The sequence below is a fragment of the Carettochelys insculpta genome, chromosome 9 (genome assembly GCF_033958435.1).
Source record: "Carettochelys insculpta isolate YL-2023 chromosome 9, ASM3395843v1, whole genome shotgun sequence".
NCBI lineage: Eukaryota > Metazoa > Chordata > Testudines > Carettochelyidae > Carettochelys > Carettochelys insculpta.
This window is the reverse complement of record NC_134145.1, coordinates 52419822-52440003: the sequence shown is the minus strand read 5'-3', so window position 1 is coordinate 52440003 and position 20182 is coordinate 52419822. Positions and strand designations below refer to the sequence as shown.

Below are 20182 nucleotides of genomic sequence, written 5' to 3'. Positions count from 1 at the left end.
AAGTGCTGATTTACAAATCTCGTGCTACGTTCGCATAATCTTACACGATGGCATTTCCAGAAGTGATTTAAAAAAAAAAACTGTTTTTTTTTTGTTTTGTTTTTTAAAGAGCTCTTCTTCCTGGAACAAAATTGGAAGAAGCATTCTTTAAAAAACAGGTTCTTGTTTTGTTTTGTTTTCTGAAGGAACACCATCCACACTGCTGTTTTTTCTTTTTTTTCTAAAAAAAAATCACTTCCAGAAATGTGATCACATGAGATTATACAAATGAAATGCAAGATTTGTAAATCAGTGCTTCATTTATATTTTCAATTTGTATCATTTGCATTGCCCTTCCAAAAGGGGAACGTAGTATAGATGCAGCCCACATGAATGCCTTATTTGCATCTGAATTCTGAATATCAATGCAAAAAACTTGTGCTCTCCAGATAGAGTAGTAATACCCTTTTGAAGGAGAGACTTAGGGGAAGGAAGTTTAAAAATCAACCACATATTGTTAAAAACTGATGAATAAATAGCTAAATAGCTGGAGGGAGTGGAGACAGTGAAACTCCAATCTTGATATTAGGAGTAAATGTAAACTTTGGAAAAATGCATGCAGGAAAACCAATTGTGAAGGGCACGGGCAAAGGGAAAGAATCAGGAAATAAAAGCAAGTAGTCACGTTCTATCTTTAGTAGAAGATCTTTGTTACTGCCATTTTAAAATGTGATGTCTCATATATCCCAGTTATCTGTCCATGAAACTGTGAAAACAAGTGAGGAAGAAAAGAAACTACAAGCTAACCCTCCCCATTTTTTAATTCCTATTTTTATGCTTTGTACATTAATAATTTTAATATAGGTGTTTAGTGTCTTAATACAGGTTGAACCTCTCTCATCTAGCACCCTTGGGACCTGATTGGTGCTGGACCAGAGAATTTGATGAACCACAGAAGGTCAATATTTTCTAGCCCATTACCAACACTTCCACTGCTTACAGTGCTCTTAGATGACATTTAGGGATAAATTTCAGCTAAATAACTGCACACAACACTGACAGGCAGGACTGATGGCTGTAAATAAACTTTATGGGACCTCTGGAAATGGCCTTATCCAGCTAACTAAAATCATGGCAGATTACAGATGTTATCAGACGTGCTATTTCTGCTTTAGAGAGGTTAAATCTGTAGTATGATGTTCAAATATATTCATGACAATTTGTGCGAACTGTATTTCTATGATGTGGCACAAAATAAAAATCAAAGATTTCCTATCTGATTTATTAAGTGCTGAAAACCCAATTTTCACTGAAGTGTCTCAAAGGAGCAAACTCAGCATCTTGCACATCCATAATTTCAGGAGTCATGTTAACTATGGGGGTATATTAGAACAGGAGCAAATAATGACCACAAAACTGGTTCGTAAATCTTAGAAGAGATTTTCAAAATGCCTAAGTGAGTTAAGAGTGCAATTCCTGCTGGATGTCATTTAGACTTGTAGGGCAGATTTTCACAGGCATAAATGGGAGCTAGGCCCCAAACTCTCACTGAAAGTCTAACTGACAGTCATTGGGGGTTGTGGGCTAAGGGCCCTTGAAAATGATCTCCCCATGCTTCTAACTCACTTTTGAGAACAGCACCCCTGTTCCAGAAAAGTGAAAATGTAATACACACTTTGACGGTTAAATATATTTTGGTTTTTTAATATACGTAATTAGCTAGAATTCTTGCAACTGGAAGTTAAGATCTACTATTATAATGACTGCATATTATTTGCATGATGCCAATAAATAGCATGAATTATTAGCAACAGCATTTACTAAATTCTAAATTAGTTATAGCTGTCAGTCATGCTAGTTACAATATTAAACAGGAACAACAAAGTACAACTGACTACTATATTAATATTTATCTTTTACAAAAGATTTGGGACCAGATTGTGGAGCAAATTGCTCTTCAGTTGAATAAGAGTAACCTAATCTAGTCCATAGATGATTTGTTACACATTCATCTGCTATATAGGAATTTGTTCAAGTTAACAGGGAAAAAATCCTTATTTTTAATACATTAATAACAATATTGTAAAATTTAAAAGTTGAAAGTTATACCATAATGGTTTGAGAATACTGATGTCACTGCTATTTACAGTTATCTTTGCACTGGTCCTCTAGCTCGCATCAAAATATGTAATTTTTTTTTTTTGTTACTTAGACTTGATTATAAACACATTGATGTACTTCTGAAAAGCCCTGAAGTTGCAAAGGGCAAAGAAAATCTCAGTAGGTAATACTGAGTCTGGGCTCACCATGACTGCATTAAAATATAAAATAGTTTAAGCAGCAGTAATATTGTGATTTTTAACTGTAAACCAATGGCATAGATCAAATCTGTCTTTGATGAACATAATAGCCACTTTTCTAACTATTGTATTGACAAATGTCAAAGAACATTCTAAAATGGCAAAATTATTTCTTTAGATACAATGGAAGAGGTGAGCCCCAATGAAAACATCATCAGACAAACTGTTTTAAAATTGTGATGTTTAATCTATTCACTCCTTAGTGTCCTCATAAACAGCTAGTGAGACAGGCACAGGTGAAAAAAGAACATGCACATATCCAAACAGGGACATGAAATAATCCTGATACTCTACCTTGACAACCAAAAAACCAAAACCACTTTTTAATATTATATACTGTCAATTCATTGCCTGATACGGAAATCATTTAATACAATAAATATTTGAGAATCTCAGCTGAACTCAGGGGTGTTATTTGGACATTAGCAGCAAGTGCTTGAAGGACTAAACTGCAATTTTCAAAACAAGTCAACTTTTGTTCCCTTTACACAACAGGTAATCCCATACATGTGACTAGGCCTACCCAAAAGGAGTAAAGCAACCACATTTAGATCTATTAGCCGCAATCATTATGACTGCTTCAGAAAAGGGCAACTAAAATGATTAAGGGTTTGTAACGGCTCCCATATGAGGAGAGGCTAGAGAGACTGGGCCTTTTCAGTCTAGAAAAGAGGAGACTGAAGGGTGATATGATAGAGGTATATAAAATAATGAATAGTGTGGAGAAAGTGAATACAGAAAAGTTATTTACTTGTTCCCATAATATAAGAACTAGAGGACACCAAATGAAATTAATAGGTAGCAGGTTCAAAATTAATAAAAGAAAGTTTTTCTTCACACAGTCAACCTGCGGAACTCCTTACCAGAGGACGCTGTGAAGGCCAGGACTCTAACAGAGTTTAAAAAAGAGCTTGATAAATATTTGGAGGTTAGGTCCATAGATGGCTATTAGCAAGGGGTAAGGTATGGTGACTAGCCTTTTGTCGAAGGTGGGAGATGGATGGCAGGAGACAAATTGCTTGATCATTGTCTTCACTTCACTGCCTCTGGGGCACCTGGCATTGGCTACTGTCGGACCTTTGGTCTGACCCAGTATGGCCGTTCTTATGTTCTTATGACTGTTTATACACAGTACCAATGGTAAAACTGAAATAAAAAATGATTAATGGCTAGATTCCGCCACTATTGTTGATGTGAGGTATTACACATGGATAGATTTTCCTCAACCCATTTAATCACTTCAAATGCACATAAGCACCTAATAAGATTTTCAAAAGTGCTTTTGCAGATGGATGTCTCAGTTTCCTAGGCAGTTAGGCACCTAACCTCCTCAGGTACTTTTTACTTTAGACAGCATGACCAACATTTTCAAAAGTATTTAAGCACCTAAAGATAAAGATAGGTACCCAGCTGGATTTTCAGAAGAGCCTCAACACATTAGGTACCTAACTCCCATTGATTTCAATTGTAGTTATGTGCCTAGCAAGCTTATTTTTATTTGAAAATTTCACTAGACACAAATATTTTTGAAAATCTGGCTCCAAGTAGCTCCCTCAGCATCTTTGAGCACATAAATACCTTTAAAAGTCTAGCCTTTACTCTTCAAATCATCACACCAATTTCAATCAGGACTACTCAGAGTGAGTCCAATTGAGTTTTGTCTCAGTTAAGAACGTGTATATGACTGATTGCCATAAAAGCTGTAAAATGTTAACAGCTTTACATTATTTTTTTATTATTATTATTATTCCAATGCAACCTGAATTACTGACATTTCCTTAATTTTTTTTTTCCAGAATTTACTTACTGTGCAAAAAATGAGGGAAATGAACTTGCATGAGGCAAACAAAGGTTGAAACAGAGAAAATAAAATATCCTTCTGTTCCATAAAAGAAAATTAACGGAATTGCACTTACTTACCTTGTAACTGAATCTTATTTTCAGGACTCTGAACCAGAACAGAGCTGACAGAATCTAGGTTGTCATAGTTACTGCAGCCGAGCGGTCCAGTCCGGGTTTCTGTTACCTGTTGGTAAGGGAATGGAAAACCGTTTGCTACGTTATACAAAGCAAGCTGTGGTGTTAACAGTTTAGTTCATGAAATTCCCATCCAGCTCAGTAGGTTGTATATTTTGTATGTTGTTTTTGCAACATTCTCTCATTTTATCAGCAAAATGTATCACTGCAAATAATTTACTGGTACAGCAATTTTTTTTCTGTCATTTCCATAACAAGTGATTCCTTCAAATAGGTTTTATCAGCTGAGGAACATAAGACACTTTATATTTCTTTATGACAGAGTTCAAGTGAATTCACTATAAATTAAAAAATAGTTTGCACCAAATTTAACTCTCACACAATAGTGCAAATCTACAGCAAACTCATCAGTAGCAATACAGGCTTTATGCTGATCTAACTCATTTCAGTCTTACACAAGACTAACTCCACTGGCTTGAGTGGTACATTACAGATTAATTTCAGTGTAACTTACAAAAAAAAGAAAAAAGGGTTTTTAGAACCTTGATGTTCCCTTTTGTGAAGTGCTCTTATAAAAGCTCCTGAACTTGCTGGATGTCTTTTAATTAGAAGCTGATCTAACATAAGGCTAGACCCCTATAGAAATTCAAGCTGTTTGTAATCAGACATGCCAGCGAAGCCTAAGTACAAAGTCAAATCACATCTGAACTGATCAAAGCAAAATAATTCCAGATGGAGCTGTGTGAGATCATATGACAGTCAGGCTCTGCAAGGAAAGAGATGGGACTGGGAACGAGAAGTTTATTACACACTTGATGCAACAACATGAAAATATAGTCTAAGTTTGTAAAATTATGCTAAGGGCTAGATCATGACATCAAGTGCACCACTAAGTAAAGAGTGGTATTTAAATTTGGTCCCCAGCAGCAGCCTTTGAAGCAAGGAGTTGCATCGTCCCACTCCCTCTTTGCAAACAGGAGCTGGTAATTTCTCTCAATTTTTATCAGCATCACTTGAACTTCTCCAGTGACTCCTGGCTCCCTGCCTGCCCCAGCCATAGAACAGGCTGCAACCTGATAATTGAGCCTTCAGTCTACAATTGAAGATGGGGATCTTGTGAAAAAGACTGTTCTTGTGATTTCTGCAGTATGTCTGAGACTATTCCCCTGGGTATTTCTACTTCCAATTCTATCTGATATCCTGATGCACATGAACTGTTAGCTTGTTCATTAAATTGAACTCTTTTTACCCAAAAGGGTGCTTTTTCAGTTTGAGCCAAAGAGTCAGGTTGTTTTATTTCCAACCTGTTTTGTCTGTTGCTAAACGGACGCTACCATTTTTAAAGACATTGGTGCATTTAATAGAGTTAATTCCAGCAATCAGGAGTTTGTTTGCTTAATTACTATCTGTCACCAGAGTCTGTGCCTGCTTTTCCCAGTCCTACAGCTTTGTCCTGACTCAGCAGAAAGAATAAGTTAAAACTGTGTAGTTCTGTTTTGCTTGGAGTTTTTTACAATGGTGATATTGTATTCACAGGTTAGGGACCCCATTAAAATAAAACAAAGTCAAAAAGCACAAAGCATAAAATAAACCAATCTGTATGCAGCTTAATTCATTACCAAGAGGAAGCCCCCTTTGTCAGTGCAAACCTGCCAACCCCTGTGTTGCAAGTGTAGGTGTAGTTGTTTCTGTGCCATTCTGCAACAAGAACTGTCCAGCAAGGAGGTGTGCTGTGCTTATGGGGTCATGGCTATTATGCTGCTTCACTACTGCTATTCTATTATTCTGAATTGGGCCAGAGAAGTTGTTGTGCTCTGGGTCTGAGACTGGGCAGCTTCTCAAGGTTCTCTAAGCTGCAAAGAAGACCAAAAGACCAAAGAAGCCACAAACACTTCTGGGATAGAGAAGGTTCAGGAGTTGAGTAAAGCTACCTTCTCCCCCATCCAAGTCCAGCTCCAGCACTGGAAAGAATACTTTTCTTTTTCTCTGTGGAAGTGTTCTAGGTACTAATATGTGGGACAGTTGCAGCAGTGAACTGGGCTCTGAATGTTATTTTGGCTTTCGATTTCAGAGCAGAGAGAAAGAGTAATAAGAAACTAGTAACAAAAGTAATACTAGCAACTTTTCTTGCCGTCTACCCCAGCTATATTACTTTAGGATAGGAGGCAAATTCAAATTACTTTAGATCAAAGGCAAATTCTTGTGCACTTCCAGCAACATTATATATGCCATTATGTGCCAACAATGCCTTGCCGCTATGTACATTGTACAGACTGAGCAAAATCTTCTCCAAAGAATAAATGGACACAGAGGAGACATCAAGAAACTCAATACTCATAAGCTCGTCAGGGGACACTTCAATGGAGTGCGCCATTCGGTTAAAGACCTCAAAATTTGCATCTGAGAGCAAAAAGAATTTCAAAGCAGATTACAGTGAAATATTTGTGAATTGGAATTCATATTCAAATTCAACGCATTAACATGTGGTATGAACAGAGACGTCAATTACCTCACACATTACAAGGACCGCTTCCCTTCCTTTGATGGTCATAATTATCTCAGGCAGGACAATTAACATCTCCCTGCCCCTCATCCCCCCCTTCAGTCCTATGTATTTGATTTATTAATTTTTACTGCATTTTTTTTAATTTGTTTGGTCCTCTGTGCTTATGCCACTCTGTATTGGAAATGAAATTGATCTGAAGAAGTGGGTCTGTCCCACAAAAGTTCATCACCGAATAAATCATTTTGTTAATCTTTGACGTGCTACAATTCTGCTGTTTTGTTAGTTGGCTTTAAGTTCATGCAATAGTGGTTCATGCACTAAGCTGCAGAGGTGCCAGGTTCAATTGCATCTCTTGGTGTTACAGATTAATTAGCTAAATCACTCATGCATCTGACGAGGCGGGGCTTTGCCCATGAAAGCCTATGTTCCAAAATATTGGTTAGTCTATAAGCTGCCACAGGACTTCTTGTTGTTTTAGATAAATCAGTTACATACTGTCAGTCAGTTCAGGTGCACTCTTAAGCAGGAGAAACATTGTATTTTAACATTTTTTTCTAAAAAATGAGGAATTATGAGGTTCTCTATAATATGTGTTTCTACATTTACATGCTGCTTCACACACCCATTCACACACTGCCACCTACAGAGCAGATAGGAATGTCTCATACCACCATGAGACAGACCAGAAAGGGATTGCACTTGATTATCCTTTGCCCTGAACCTCATTTAGACCTGTACAAAGTGAACATAAAAACACTGTAATTCTGATTTTTTAACTGCTGAAAGCAGGTTCAGTATATTCAGAACCACTCGGGGAATGCATGAACCATTGTGTCTCCACACTGCAACTAGCAGCATGCCTCTGTGCCTGGGTACAGACACATACTATTCTACTGAATCTACAACGCTAAACATAGCAGCATGGATGCGGTAGGCTAGCCACTGGTGTACAAGCACACCGAACTCCAGGGTGTGAATGCAGATGTGTAGTCTATGCCATCTGCTTACACTGCAAGAGCCCTGTGCTATTTTTAGCAGATCAGAAAACCATTCTTCTAGGGGCAGGGTAGAAATACCCTACTACACTTTTCAGCATGGTAGTGAGGCTAGGTCATGACCTCTCCATACCCCATCTGAGCTATCTATCACCAGGGATTGTGCCTGATTTTTCAAATCTTTTAGCTTCATCCTCAACCAGCACAAAGACTCCCCTTGACTTACATGGCCATGGAACAGGCCCAGGAAGCACAAGGTCTGGAGCAGTGAATGGTTCTTTGCTCCTTGTGTTCTTTTCCTGCTTCTGTGCTCAACTTCAAAGCTTAGAGACCGAGGCCCTGCTTTCTGTAAACTCTCTCTCATGTGAGTGTGACCACAGACAGGCAGCCTGGAACCTGAGACGGAGCTTAGTGCAGGATCCTCTACAGTTTGACCAAAAAGCCAGATGGCGCTCAGCTCCAGCTGTAGAAGAGACTCATTCTTTCTCTGTGTAAGTCTTCTAGGTGTCACTGCATGGGACAGTGAACCACAGCTAAGTGTGTGGGTTGAATACTTCCCCTAGCTGAGAAAGCACCTCTGGTGCTTCAGAGACCCAAGTGAAACCCCAAACAAGCCCCCACTCGTAACCGTCAACAGGCAGACACAAACCTGGGACTGCTAGAGCTTAGTGCATGAGCCTCTACAGTCCGAGCTAAAAGCCAGCTGGATCGCAGGTAGTCTATAGGGGAGAATCACTCTTCTCTCTCTCTGTGTAAGTGGTCTAGGTGCCACTACATGGGACTGTGAACCACACCGGTGCCTGGGTTACACAAACGAATCTTATCCATGTGAGCAGGCCTAATTCAACGAATGAAAATTATTCTGTGAGAAAAGATGGTTAATAATTTTGAACACCTTTTTCCATATTATGTTATTTTTAGCCTGCTGGGTTTGAGGTCATTTGTCTTGAAGTCAAGGTGACCACATAATGTAACGATAAAACTAGGATTTATGTGACAAAATGTATAATGCTTATTCATTCTCATTTACTGCTTGGATCTCCTGAGGTAACGGACTAAGTAAGATTAGTAATTAGCATCATTACAGGCTCTCCTTTTGTGCACACAGATTCATTTTTCTTTTAGATGGATGGTCCAAAGCAATTCAACATAGTTGGGTATGACTACTGACTTGATTATGGGAGCATCAGGAGCTGCTTTGCTGAGGTACGGGTGGGGAAGTGCAGAATGGTTATCCATAAATCACATCTGACTTCAGTGCTTATGATCAGTCACCAAACTATAAAACTATTAGTTTTCTTCTTATTCTTAACCCCTGCCCCTCCAAAACCTGTGTGTCTCCAAATAATTTTGTGCTTGGTTGTGGTTTGGGCTACAGACCTTTATAGGAGGGGTAAAGGGGAGTAGAGGTGAACATGCCATGTTCAAATGTGCAGCAAGCATAAGCTGGCAGAAACTACCACCACTTGGTTCCCCTCCCTAAAAAAAGGAACTGAGAATTCTGAAGGTAAACAGTAGAAGGTAGACCTATAAACAGTACAGGATAATGCATACAATATAATGTAAAGGGCCTACTACATGGCAACACTCATTCAAAAGTGGTGGCGGATGAAAGGAAAGTATCTTGGTTTCTCTATTGTTCTGAAAACACCAGACCCATCATCTGCAAAGAACACCAGCTCATGAAGTAAAAATATTACATAATAAAGCCGCTTAATAATCAAAAGCTCCTCAGTATCAAAAAAAGAAAGGTGCATAAACTAATCTGATGTGAGGCAGGCACTGGCAGGTTACTTTCAAGTGCCTTGTTTCCAAGGATTATCACAGTACAGGTTTCCATGGTCAGCGGGGCTTTTAGTTCCCAGAAATCAGCTGTAACATTTGGCATTAATGAGACAATTGCTTAAAGTTTTTGGTCAGTTAGGCGTCAGAACCATGGTGATAATGACCTGATTATAAGTGCACTGAGAACATATCTCATAGCTCTGTAGTCTGAGATGAATTCTGTGACATCAGTAGGAAGGTTTTTCCCCCTCTAGGAAAAGTGTACTTTTTTGTCAATGATAATTAAGCCTATTACAAAGCTTTCTTACCAAAAGGGAAACATATACAGAGGTTACTGAATCTTTGAAAATTTATGCTACACATTTTCCTACTTGGCTGTGGAAAGGCTGTGTCTCATCTTGCATGAAGAGCTATCCAATTGTGGATGTGTCTTTACAAATGTATTTGAATTCTAAGAAAGGTAACTAAGCCAGCACTAAGGAGAATGAGGCAGTACAATTTATCTATGATCTAGCTAAGTGCACATCCGTCTTGGTGTCCGTCAATACCATTTACCATTTTAAAGTTTAAATGAGTGGTCCCAAGAACAAACTCAGCACTTAAATTCCAGTTGTGACAAAAGTGTGTTATGCTTTGATTAGCACACAAAACTTGGCATCTGTCTCCAGGATTTAATAATACTAAATTAGGACACACACAGTTTCCTTGTTTATAATACTTCTCCTTCACTGTGGTAAGGTATTTAAATAATGCTTAGGAAGGACCAGGTTCTCTGCCACTGTCACTCATAATCAGGAATACTGGTCTGTCTGAGTGAGAATAGTACTGTGTGGTTCAAAGTGATTTGCATTCCTCTTATATAAGGGCAAAGCATTAGTTAATAAGGGGAAATTTCAGCCTGGATGCAAAAGGGCTTCCCTGCCCATTAAGCTCCTCTTAGGGACTGCACTTTGAGCCTGCTGGTGGAGTGAGTACACTTGGTGCTGCATCACAGAAAAAGTAATAGCTGGGTATGGAAGGCCAGAATAGAGATTGTAGCAGCTCCATGGAGAGGCTGCAAAATCACGTTTGCATCGTGGCATCAATACAACCACAGAAAAGGGGGCTGAAGTGGTTACTGAAGCTAATGTCAACTAGTGAGATGGCAGGAAGGTCTTTATAACAGCTCCTCACCCTTGCCATGGTTTGAGAGGTGGGCCTCACCTTCTGACAGTTCCACATTCCAGCCACATTGCAGAACGTGCGGGTGTACCTGCAGGCAAAAGCTAATGTGCCCTGAAAGGAAAATCAAATGAATATGAACTGTATCTATTTAAAGAAGTCTTAGGATCTTGCTTCCTTCCAAAGTCTATTCCTTCCACGTGACCCAAGCTTTTTCTGAGTTTATCATCTTTCCCAAGAGACTGTGGATCCCATTTTAACAAATGTACATGAGAGCTGTCCCATTATGATTGCATTATGATTACAATATTGCAAATAGCTGACCCTCTTAAGTCTCCTTAAATGTTTTAATTTAGCTCAACAGCTTGATGATTTTAGAAAATGCTCAACCTTTATCCTTCATAGCTCTCCATCCATTCAATATGTATCAATAGCCATTGACATTTCACCTATAATAGCTGAATAAACCATGATGCATTTCTTTTTAACTCTGAAGCACTATAGTGATTCATGAATATTGGGTAGCTCATCTATAACAAAAATAAATTTTTAATTTATAGTCTCCATATTTCATAAATTTTAAACCAGAAATTATGAACAAACACATCATATTGGAATCCAAGCCTTAAAATATTTCAGTAAGAATATTATAGGCTTTCTTGCTCACTAAAATATCTGTACTCTGATATTTATCACAGGAAAAAAATATGCACTGGCAAGGCTCACTGAATAGAGGGCTTAAAGGGCACATCTTCCCCAGTGCCTGGCAGTTCACAAGGGCCCAGGGCTGCTTGCCGCCAGTACTACTACTGTAGCATCAGTAGCAACTAGAACTCTAGGCCACTTAAATCACTGTCAGAACCCTGGGCAGCACACTGTGGGAACTAAAGGAGACAGCATCCGCCAGCCCTGCCCTTCCACCTGAAGCCCTGTATCTTCTATGTGCATGGAATGACCTTCCTATCTTACTCAGGGGCCTGGCATTTCTGTCAATCTTCCTGTCATCAGCTGTCAAATGTTATTCATGAGGAAAAAAAATATCTACCAACGCTTACCTCCCATATCACTAAGTAGTTTTCCTAAAGCTGACTAATAGCATTCCCAAAAAAAGTTCAGTGAAATTCCAGGGTCTCATCACTTAAACAATGCTGCTTGATGTAAACATATGTCTAATGCAGACTCTATTGGAAGTCTGTGCAAGTATGCTAACAATTTCAAAAGTGCCTGAATGACTTAGGATGTACTAAGTCACATTTTTAAAAGCATGACATAAATGAGGAGAATCCTAAGTCTCATTGGGAGATGAGAACTGCTAGCTGCTTTTGAAAATTTTACCCTTCATCTCAGTTCAAGATCTTCTCAGCCAGTATAAACTGATACATCTTCATTGATGTTAGTTGGCTTTGGAGGGATCACCCAATAATGTTCAAATTATTCTGCCAGGTGTTATACTTTATCCTTAAGTGTTGGGACAATGATTGTGTGACTGTAAAACTGTCAGGACTCATATTGGGAAGTTTGGTGCACAGTGGTTGGAAATAAAGAAATGTTTCACGCTTGGCTGTAGGAACAAATGTATTATACTTGATCATCCAAGGGAAACTGCCCACAATAAGCACCTTTCTCTCCCATCTGTCCTTCTTTCACAATAGGGTCTTCAGTCCACATCTGTGTAGAAAAGCTGCATACTTCAGACATAGCTTGGGAAAAAAACGTGTGGAAGAAGGCAAGGTTTTAGGATTCTCAACTGTGCAAGGATAGAAGAGCTTCTGGAAGCATGAGGTGAAGGTTAGGATTCCAGAGATCTTCTTTGCTAAGGTTAAGTTTGCAGAGCATACCGCATAGTTATATGCCACATAGCTCCAGCTGGGCCTCTACAGTTTCAGCCAGAATTAATTAGACTATTTTTTTTCTACAGGGAATTCTCTAATTCAGTTGTGTCTACACTGGAACAAAACTTTGAAATGGCCATGCAAATGGACATTTTGAAGATTCCTAATGAGGCGCTGAAATGCATATTTAGCGCCTCATTGGCATGCTGCTGGCCATGGCTCTTCGAAATTGCTGCGTTTCACTCCTGCTCGGTTCATGCAGATGAGGGTCCTTTTCAAAAGGAGATAGGAATAAAGGGATTTCAAAGTTGGCAGGGTCCTTTTGAAAAGGACCCCCATCTGAATGAGCTGCATGGGAGTGAAATGCGGCAATTTCGAAGAGCCGCAGATGGTGACAAGCTAATGAGGCTCTGAATATGCATTTAAGCACCTCATTAGTAATCTTCAAAATGGTCATTTGCATGAGTATTTTGAAGTTTTGCTCCTGTGTATACGTAGCTTTCGTGATTAGTGAGGTGATCAGTTTTATTTCAGTAAATAGTAATAGCAAAGCTTTATTAAAGCAAGACTAAGCAAGGAAATGAACATAGGGGAAAGCTGCAGGTTAAAAATCATCTCAAGAAACAAAATATGCGGGGACAGAAGGATCTATGCTTAAACCAAACTAACTACACTGTCTTTGGGCCTCACATCTTCCCCTTCATGTTCTTCAAGAGTAGAGTTTACCTCTAGGGCCATGCTGCTATAGTGAGGTGGAGGGTGGGTTGAAAAGTTATGCTGTGTGAACCTGTGTAGCATCAGGATCTAATGAGGTACAAACATCACATCACTTTTTGTTAATGGTCACCCCTTCCCGAAAAGATATTAAGAATGGGCAGCTCATTGTTGTTGACTCTGTTTTGAGTGAGAGTAACTGAGAGGTAAAATAATTTGCCTAAAGTCGCCTAGTGGGCCCATGCCAGAACTGGAAACAGAACTCTGCCCTAGTCACAAAATCATAAACATTTCTCCATTGCACTTCTTGAGCTGGATTACCAGACTGAATAATTAAGTAGAGTACATGTATTTTTGAGTATAATCTAACAGCAGTTAGTTACCACAGTGAACCTTAGAATAATATCAGATTAATAGCAATGTATTAACCAGATAAAATAGAAAAGGAAAAAAAAAAGGCCTAAAGACACAAAACACAGAATGTCAGTCTCACTCTTGTAAAATCTCCAAACTCCAAACATCCTGATGTACAAAATCCTTCATGGAAAGCGAATCTTAACCTCGTATCAACTGCAGGAGCTCTGTGGAAACAAATCAATCTATGTTGATTTACCCTAGGTGAGTTCTCTAGCCGATGAGTCCACAGTGCTGACATCTTCCAAGAATATACTGGTAAGGCTGCTTTATGTAGCTTAGCTACCAGCCTCTAATTCATCCCCCATCTAGCAAGGTAAATGAAAGAGCAACATTGCTACCCTTTGGAGAGTTCTGATAACAACTTAGTGCTTCTTGATATCTGTATTTCATGAACTAGACAAAAAGAACACATTTAATATAAACAAGGCTGCTCTTGGTATAAGGCTCAAGAGATAACACTAGTCAGGCAGACTATGTGCTCAACTGAAAAATCCTTCAAATCTTTTGATTCGCCCACTCCTGGAGCTCCACAGGCCTATCAAATTTTAAACCTATTTGTTAAGTGTTACTTGGATCTTTTGCAAGTGTGGACCTTGCATTAATCTTTTAAGGGTATTCAAAGCATGCAGGTTTCTGCCTGAATGTTTTTATTTTTAATCTCTCCTTGACTCTGTGACAAAAGTCAAACACTGTATAAAATCCTACAGTGATCACTGCTGCTTCATAATGACAGGTGCATTTTTTTCTTACTCCATCCAGTACAAAAGAGAGGTTGACAGGCTTCCCTGAGAATGGGGAAATACAACTGGGACAAAGAGACCCTACTAGGAAGAGACAGGTTTGAGGAGAAAAAGTCAAGCTATAGAATTTGGCACAGCTATCTGCCACCAATAAAACTGAACCCCAGGAAGGATTTGGATTACCCTCTGTTCAGAGACCTCCACTTTTCACAGGTTCATTTTGTCCCAATTAAATTACTTTTGAAGATAGAACATGGGTAGTTTTGTTGTGGTGAATTGGTAGGCTGTAGTTGCAGAGGAGGACTACCAACTTCCTCTCAAAATATTTTAGATTAGAAGCCCTAGACACAATTAACCATTGTATTACATGTTGCATTCCAACACTTGGAAACTGCACCAGCTGGACATCTTCCTTGATGTGTCTCTCAAACCTTTTCATTTTAGAACCACTGTTAGGTTAGATATGAGGAGACAGCCTTTGGTCCAAAATTTTGCTGTGTTTATATTTCATACAATTTAATCGTGCTTTTATTTCTAAATTAAGCTCCCTTATTCTTTAATTTTACAGTTATAAATAAATGTATACTTCACAAACTGCTTAGTTCCCTTTATGGTGACTTTTTACCTTATACTATAGATGTTCAGTACTATTTTTGAAGGAATCCAAGAGATGACTGTGATGCGGATGTTCCTTGTCACCAACTGGGAAAATGTTCATTGTTTTTTACAAGCAGCTACTTTCTCAGACCTGACAAACTCACTACAAACAATACACTATTTTCATGCCATTTATCCATCAACAGTCAAATGTGAGGTATCTACTGAAAGTCTGTAAATTATCAATATTCATAATAATTAGGATATGCTGGTATAGGTAATAATGAAGGAATAATACAGTTTTATAGAAAACTACACCTCATGGAGTAAAAAGGAATCCTATGTCACACAGATAGACCAATGAAGCAGGAAAGAGTCCTCATCCTTACTTTGTGAACCAGTGACTTCATGCCCAAGTCTTTCGTCTAAGCTTTTTCCATCTCTTAAGAGTCAATGGAAATCCATCAAAGACAACTAAAAACAATCAAAATCTCTTGGAGGTGAAAAGGAACATTATGGCATACAGGGGATTACCCTGTCTGTTACTACAGACTAAAGAATATTTGGCACAAGGTAGAGAAAGATACTTTTCATCCATTCACTTTTCTTTTTAAGTGCTCACAAGTGCATATTTATACTAGAACAGTAATTTAAGTCAAAAATGTCCAACTGGGGACCAGCCAATCCGGGGTTTCTGTAAGCAGCCAGTGTTGGGCGGATGATCACAGGAAAATGCTTCCAGGGGCTCACAGACTGGGGTGCACCTCTTGTTAACCTACTTACAAGTGAAGACCCAACTGCCATAGTACTGAAGGGAGTGCTTGAGTGGCTGACAAATCGGTGGTGTTTAGTATCTACCAAGGAGTTAACACCCCAGCTATCCAAGGCAAGACTTCCTTTTGCTGGAGGCAAATGAGTCACAGCCCTGGGCAGCCAAAGAATTATCACAATGATAGAATTTTGGAATGTAATCAGATGTTACAAATTGGGGAGAGTGATTCCTACCCACAGTTCCTCACAAAAAGCACCTTTCATTTGAAGATTGCAAAGTGCATTGCACACTTGAGGGAATTACATCACACAACTCCCATATGAGAGAAGCATTATCACTCCCATTTCAATTACAGGAGAAATTGGCACACCAAGAAGTGTGAATGACTTGCCAAAGGTCATATAATGAGCTAGGAATAAAGTCCAGAACTCTTGACTAGATCTCATTCCCTTGTTTTAGTATTATTACAACATTCTGTAGGATAAAGTATTCACAAGGGGCTATGGGCATAAAAACAAACTTCCGGAGTCAGAGCAAATAACTCTAACAGTTCTCTGAGGCAGTAGAGCTGTGTGAGGGAGGTGTCAGGGAATTACTCTTCACCTCTACAGAGCAACAAGAAATTTATCCTGATATGGGAAGGGAGACATAGTAAGACAAAAAAGCGTCTAGTATCTATATATGCTAAAGCTGGACTTTAGGTACAAAGTGCTGAAAAGGGTTTGTATGTAGAAAAAACATCTCCTTACAAAGCATTTTAATACCATGAAAGATCTTGACCTCTGAAATGAAAGCACTGAATGCTGGACATTAATTTGCATTTATGAGGGACTTCTTCCACTGAGGAAAACTGGACAAGCATTTCTTTATCTCTTCCCCATTATTTAGGCTGTGTGTTTTCCGTTCCCTCAGAAGTTGGCTTTTCTTATTTGAATCTATCATGAAGTTAGAATTACGTTTTTATTTGACATCACAATTTTATCCTATGGGGAAAAATGTTACTATATAACCAGTATTTTGAGACAGGGTTGAATAATAGAAAAGAATAGGTTTAAGCAATACTGGATCATAATGGCCTTGGAAACTACGAACTTGGGTCATTTGAAAGGGACGGTGCTTCTTAGATTGTGGTGTGGGAATCCTCCTGTGGCAGACTGGGCTGAAGGCTGATCACAGATGAGGAAGCAGCATAAAATATGTAAGCTCTACTGGTAGAAAACTGTGCTGCTGAATCTTTGTGCTGCTTTCCTTTTATTTTGACATATCGGTTTGATAGGAAAGAATTCAAATTACATATGCCCACTTCACTTGCTGAGCCACAATGCTGCAGAGTATCCATGAAGAGCTTTGACAGCATTTGAGAGATATATCATTCTATGCCGACGGTTAAGGGTACACTGCTGATGTTAAGCACACGCTTAAGTGTTTCGCTGGACTAGGATCATATTTCCTTAGTATCTGTCCCTTCTCCTAACTAAATGCATTTTGCTGTGTTTTCCAATATGCATTCCATTTGTTTAATTTAAAATGATCTATAAATACAAGAAACACCTTCTTCGTTATGTATTTTTCATTGCTGCTTATTTTTATTACACTAGAAAATCAATTTCTGTCTAAGAAAGACACCATGGCCAACTGAAGAACTAGGATGATAACATCAAAAGTAATGAGCGAAATTGAACAAACAAGGATTATTTTAGAAACATTTTTTTGCTGTTCTTTGTTAATATTGATTTAACTCAAATGACTGACAAACTCTTGAGAAAGTAAGTTCTTACTGAAAGATCTGAGCCCCAACTATGTAGGGTGGGAAAGCTTACAAGATAGTTTTATATTGTTTGCAAAGGCCTCCAGTAAAAACAGTGAAGACAACATGTTATTTTCTGGTACAGCTAAATTAAAAATGCCTTTAAAAAAGTCAACTATACAGGCCTCTTTTATAAATCATGAAGAAGTTTAAAAGGTCTATCATAACCCTAACCTTTCAGAAAAAAAAAGTTTTCCTAATTGCAAGATTAAATTTACCAAGTAAATTGACATAGGGTTTTGAATTTTCAAAAGCTTTAAAACATCAAAATTAATACAAGGGCATTTAGTTTCTTTTGTAGGTAGTAGTAGTAGTAGGCATCCTTCAGTCTGCATAGACTATGGATCGCACCCTTTATAGTTTCAATTGAGGACTTCATTTACAGCGTCTACTGCGACTATGAAGGCCCACACGAGAGTGACAGTCCTTGCTGCATCTCTTGCAGATGTGGTGGGTGTCTGGCAAGTCCTGATTGTGCTTTCTGTGCGCACGCTTCTCCTCTGCTAGCTGTCTGATCTTCATCTCACCCTTCTGAAGGCCCTTGTGTAACCCCTGCCTCCATCTGCTGCGGTCGTCTGCTAGTTCTTCCCAGTTGTCCAGCTCGATGTCTACCTCCCTGAGGTCCCTCTTGAAAACATCTTTGTAGCGCAACTGGGGGTGTCCGGGAGGTCTTTTGCCAGAGGCTAGCTCACCATACAGGATGTCTTTTGGAATCCTTCTATCACTCATCCTGTGGACGTAGCCAAGCCAGTGGAGTCAACGCTGCCTGAGGAGGGTGTGCATGGTTGGGATTCCAGCTTGCTCGAGGACGGCTGTGTTGGTCACTCTGTCCTTCCATGATATTCCAAGGATGCGCCTGAGGCATCGCAAGTGGAAGACGTTCAGCCTCTTTTCCTGGCGGGCATACAGGGTCCAAGTCTCGCTGCCATAAAGGAGGGTGCTGAGGATGCAGGCTCTGTAGACTTGCATTTTGGTGTGAGTGTACAGCTTGTTGTTATTCCACACTCTCTTGCTGAGCCTAGACAGAGTTGTGGCCGCTTTTCCGATCCTCCTATTTAGCTCAGTGTCCAACGACAGGGTGTCAGTGATGGTGGACCCGAGGTAAACGAACTCGTGGACGACCTCTAACGTATAGTTGTCAATGCTGATTGATGGGGATTCAGCAACATCCTGACCGAGTACGTTTGTCTTCTTTAGGCTGATGGTAAGCCCAAAGTCCTTGCACGCTTTGGAGAACTGATCCAGCAGTTTTTGAAGCTGGTCTTCTGCGTGAGACACTACAGCAGCAGCATCTGTGAACAGCATGTCTCTGATGAGGACTTCCCACACCTTAGACTTAGCTTTCAGCCATGCAAGGTTAAACAGTTTCCCATCAGATCTTGCGTGCAGCAAGATGCCCTCTGTTGAAGATCCAAAGGCATGCTTCAGGAGGAGTGCAAAGAGATCCCAAACAATGTCGGAGCAAGCACGCATCCTTGTTTGACGCCGCTCCAGATTCTGAAAGCATTCGATAAAGCGCCGTCACATTGGATGGTTCCTCTCATGTCTTCGTGGAACAACTGGATCATCTTGAGTAACCATGGAGGACAGCCTATCTTGTGGAGCAGTTTGAACAGACCATCCATGCTGACCAAGTCAATGGCCTTGGTCAGGTAGATGAAGGCTATGTAGAGTGGCTTCCTCTGCTCTCTGCTCTTCTCCTGCAGCTGCCTTAGAGAGAAGACCATGTGAACGGTAGAACTCTCTGTGCAGAATCCACACTACGATTCGGGGTACACCCTCTCAGCAATCTTCTGGAGTCTGCCAAGGACGATGCGAGCGAACAGTTTACCGGTGACACTTAGGAGGGACATTCCATGGTAATTGTTGCAGTTGCTTCTGTCTCCTTTGTTCTTATACAACGTTACAATGTTAGCGTCGCACATATCCTGTGGAACCTCACCCTCTTTCCAGCACAGGCACAGTAGCTCATGTAGGGGTTCCAGGAGTGTGTCCGCGGCACACTTGATTACCTCTGGTGGTATACCATCCTGGCCAGGGGCCTTTCCTGCTGCAATGCTGTCGATGGCTCTCTTCAGTTCATCCACAGTCGGTTCTTGATCCAGTTCCTCCATTACTGGTAGGAGCTCGACGACATCGAGGGCTGTGTCAACCACAACGTTCTCGCATGAGTACGGCTCGGACTAGTGCTCAACCCAGCGCTCCATCTGTTTGGCTTTGTCAGCGATGACTTCACCAGATTTGGATTTCAGAGGTGCCATCTTGTTCTGGGTGGGTCCTAATGCCTTCTTCATACCCTTGTACATTCCTCTAAGATCAGCAAAGTCAGCACAGGTCTGGATGCTGTTGCATAGCTGGAGCCAGTGGTTGTTGGCACAGCACCTGGCTGTCTGCTGTACTGTTCTTCTGGCCACTCTAAGCACTTGCTGGGTACTCTGGCTCGGTGAGCGTTTGTACTCCAGGAGTGCAGCGCGCTTCTTTTCAATGACTGGAATCATCTCATCAGAGTTAGCTTTGAACCAGTCATTCGTGTTTCTAGC

The 20182-nt window shown here is 39.9% G+C and overlaps 1 protein-coding gene across 2 annotated transcripts in view; it reads right to left on the bottom strand.

Moving 5' to 3' along the window:
• Window positions 1–20182, bottom strand: part of BRINP3 (BMP/retinoic acid inducible neural specific 3) — a 250327-nt gene that overhangs the window by 68270 nt on the left and 161875 nt on the right. For both annotated transcript variants that reach the window (XM_075003055.1, XM_075003056.1), the window contains one exon: window positions 4260–4365. In XM_075003055.1, coding sequence (XP_074859156.1) covers window positions 4260–4365 — 106 coding nt within the window. The remainder of the gene's footprint in view (window positions 1–4259; window positions 4366–20182) is intronic.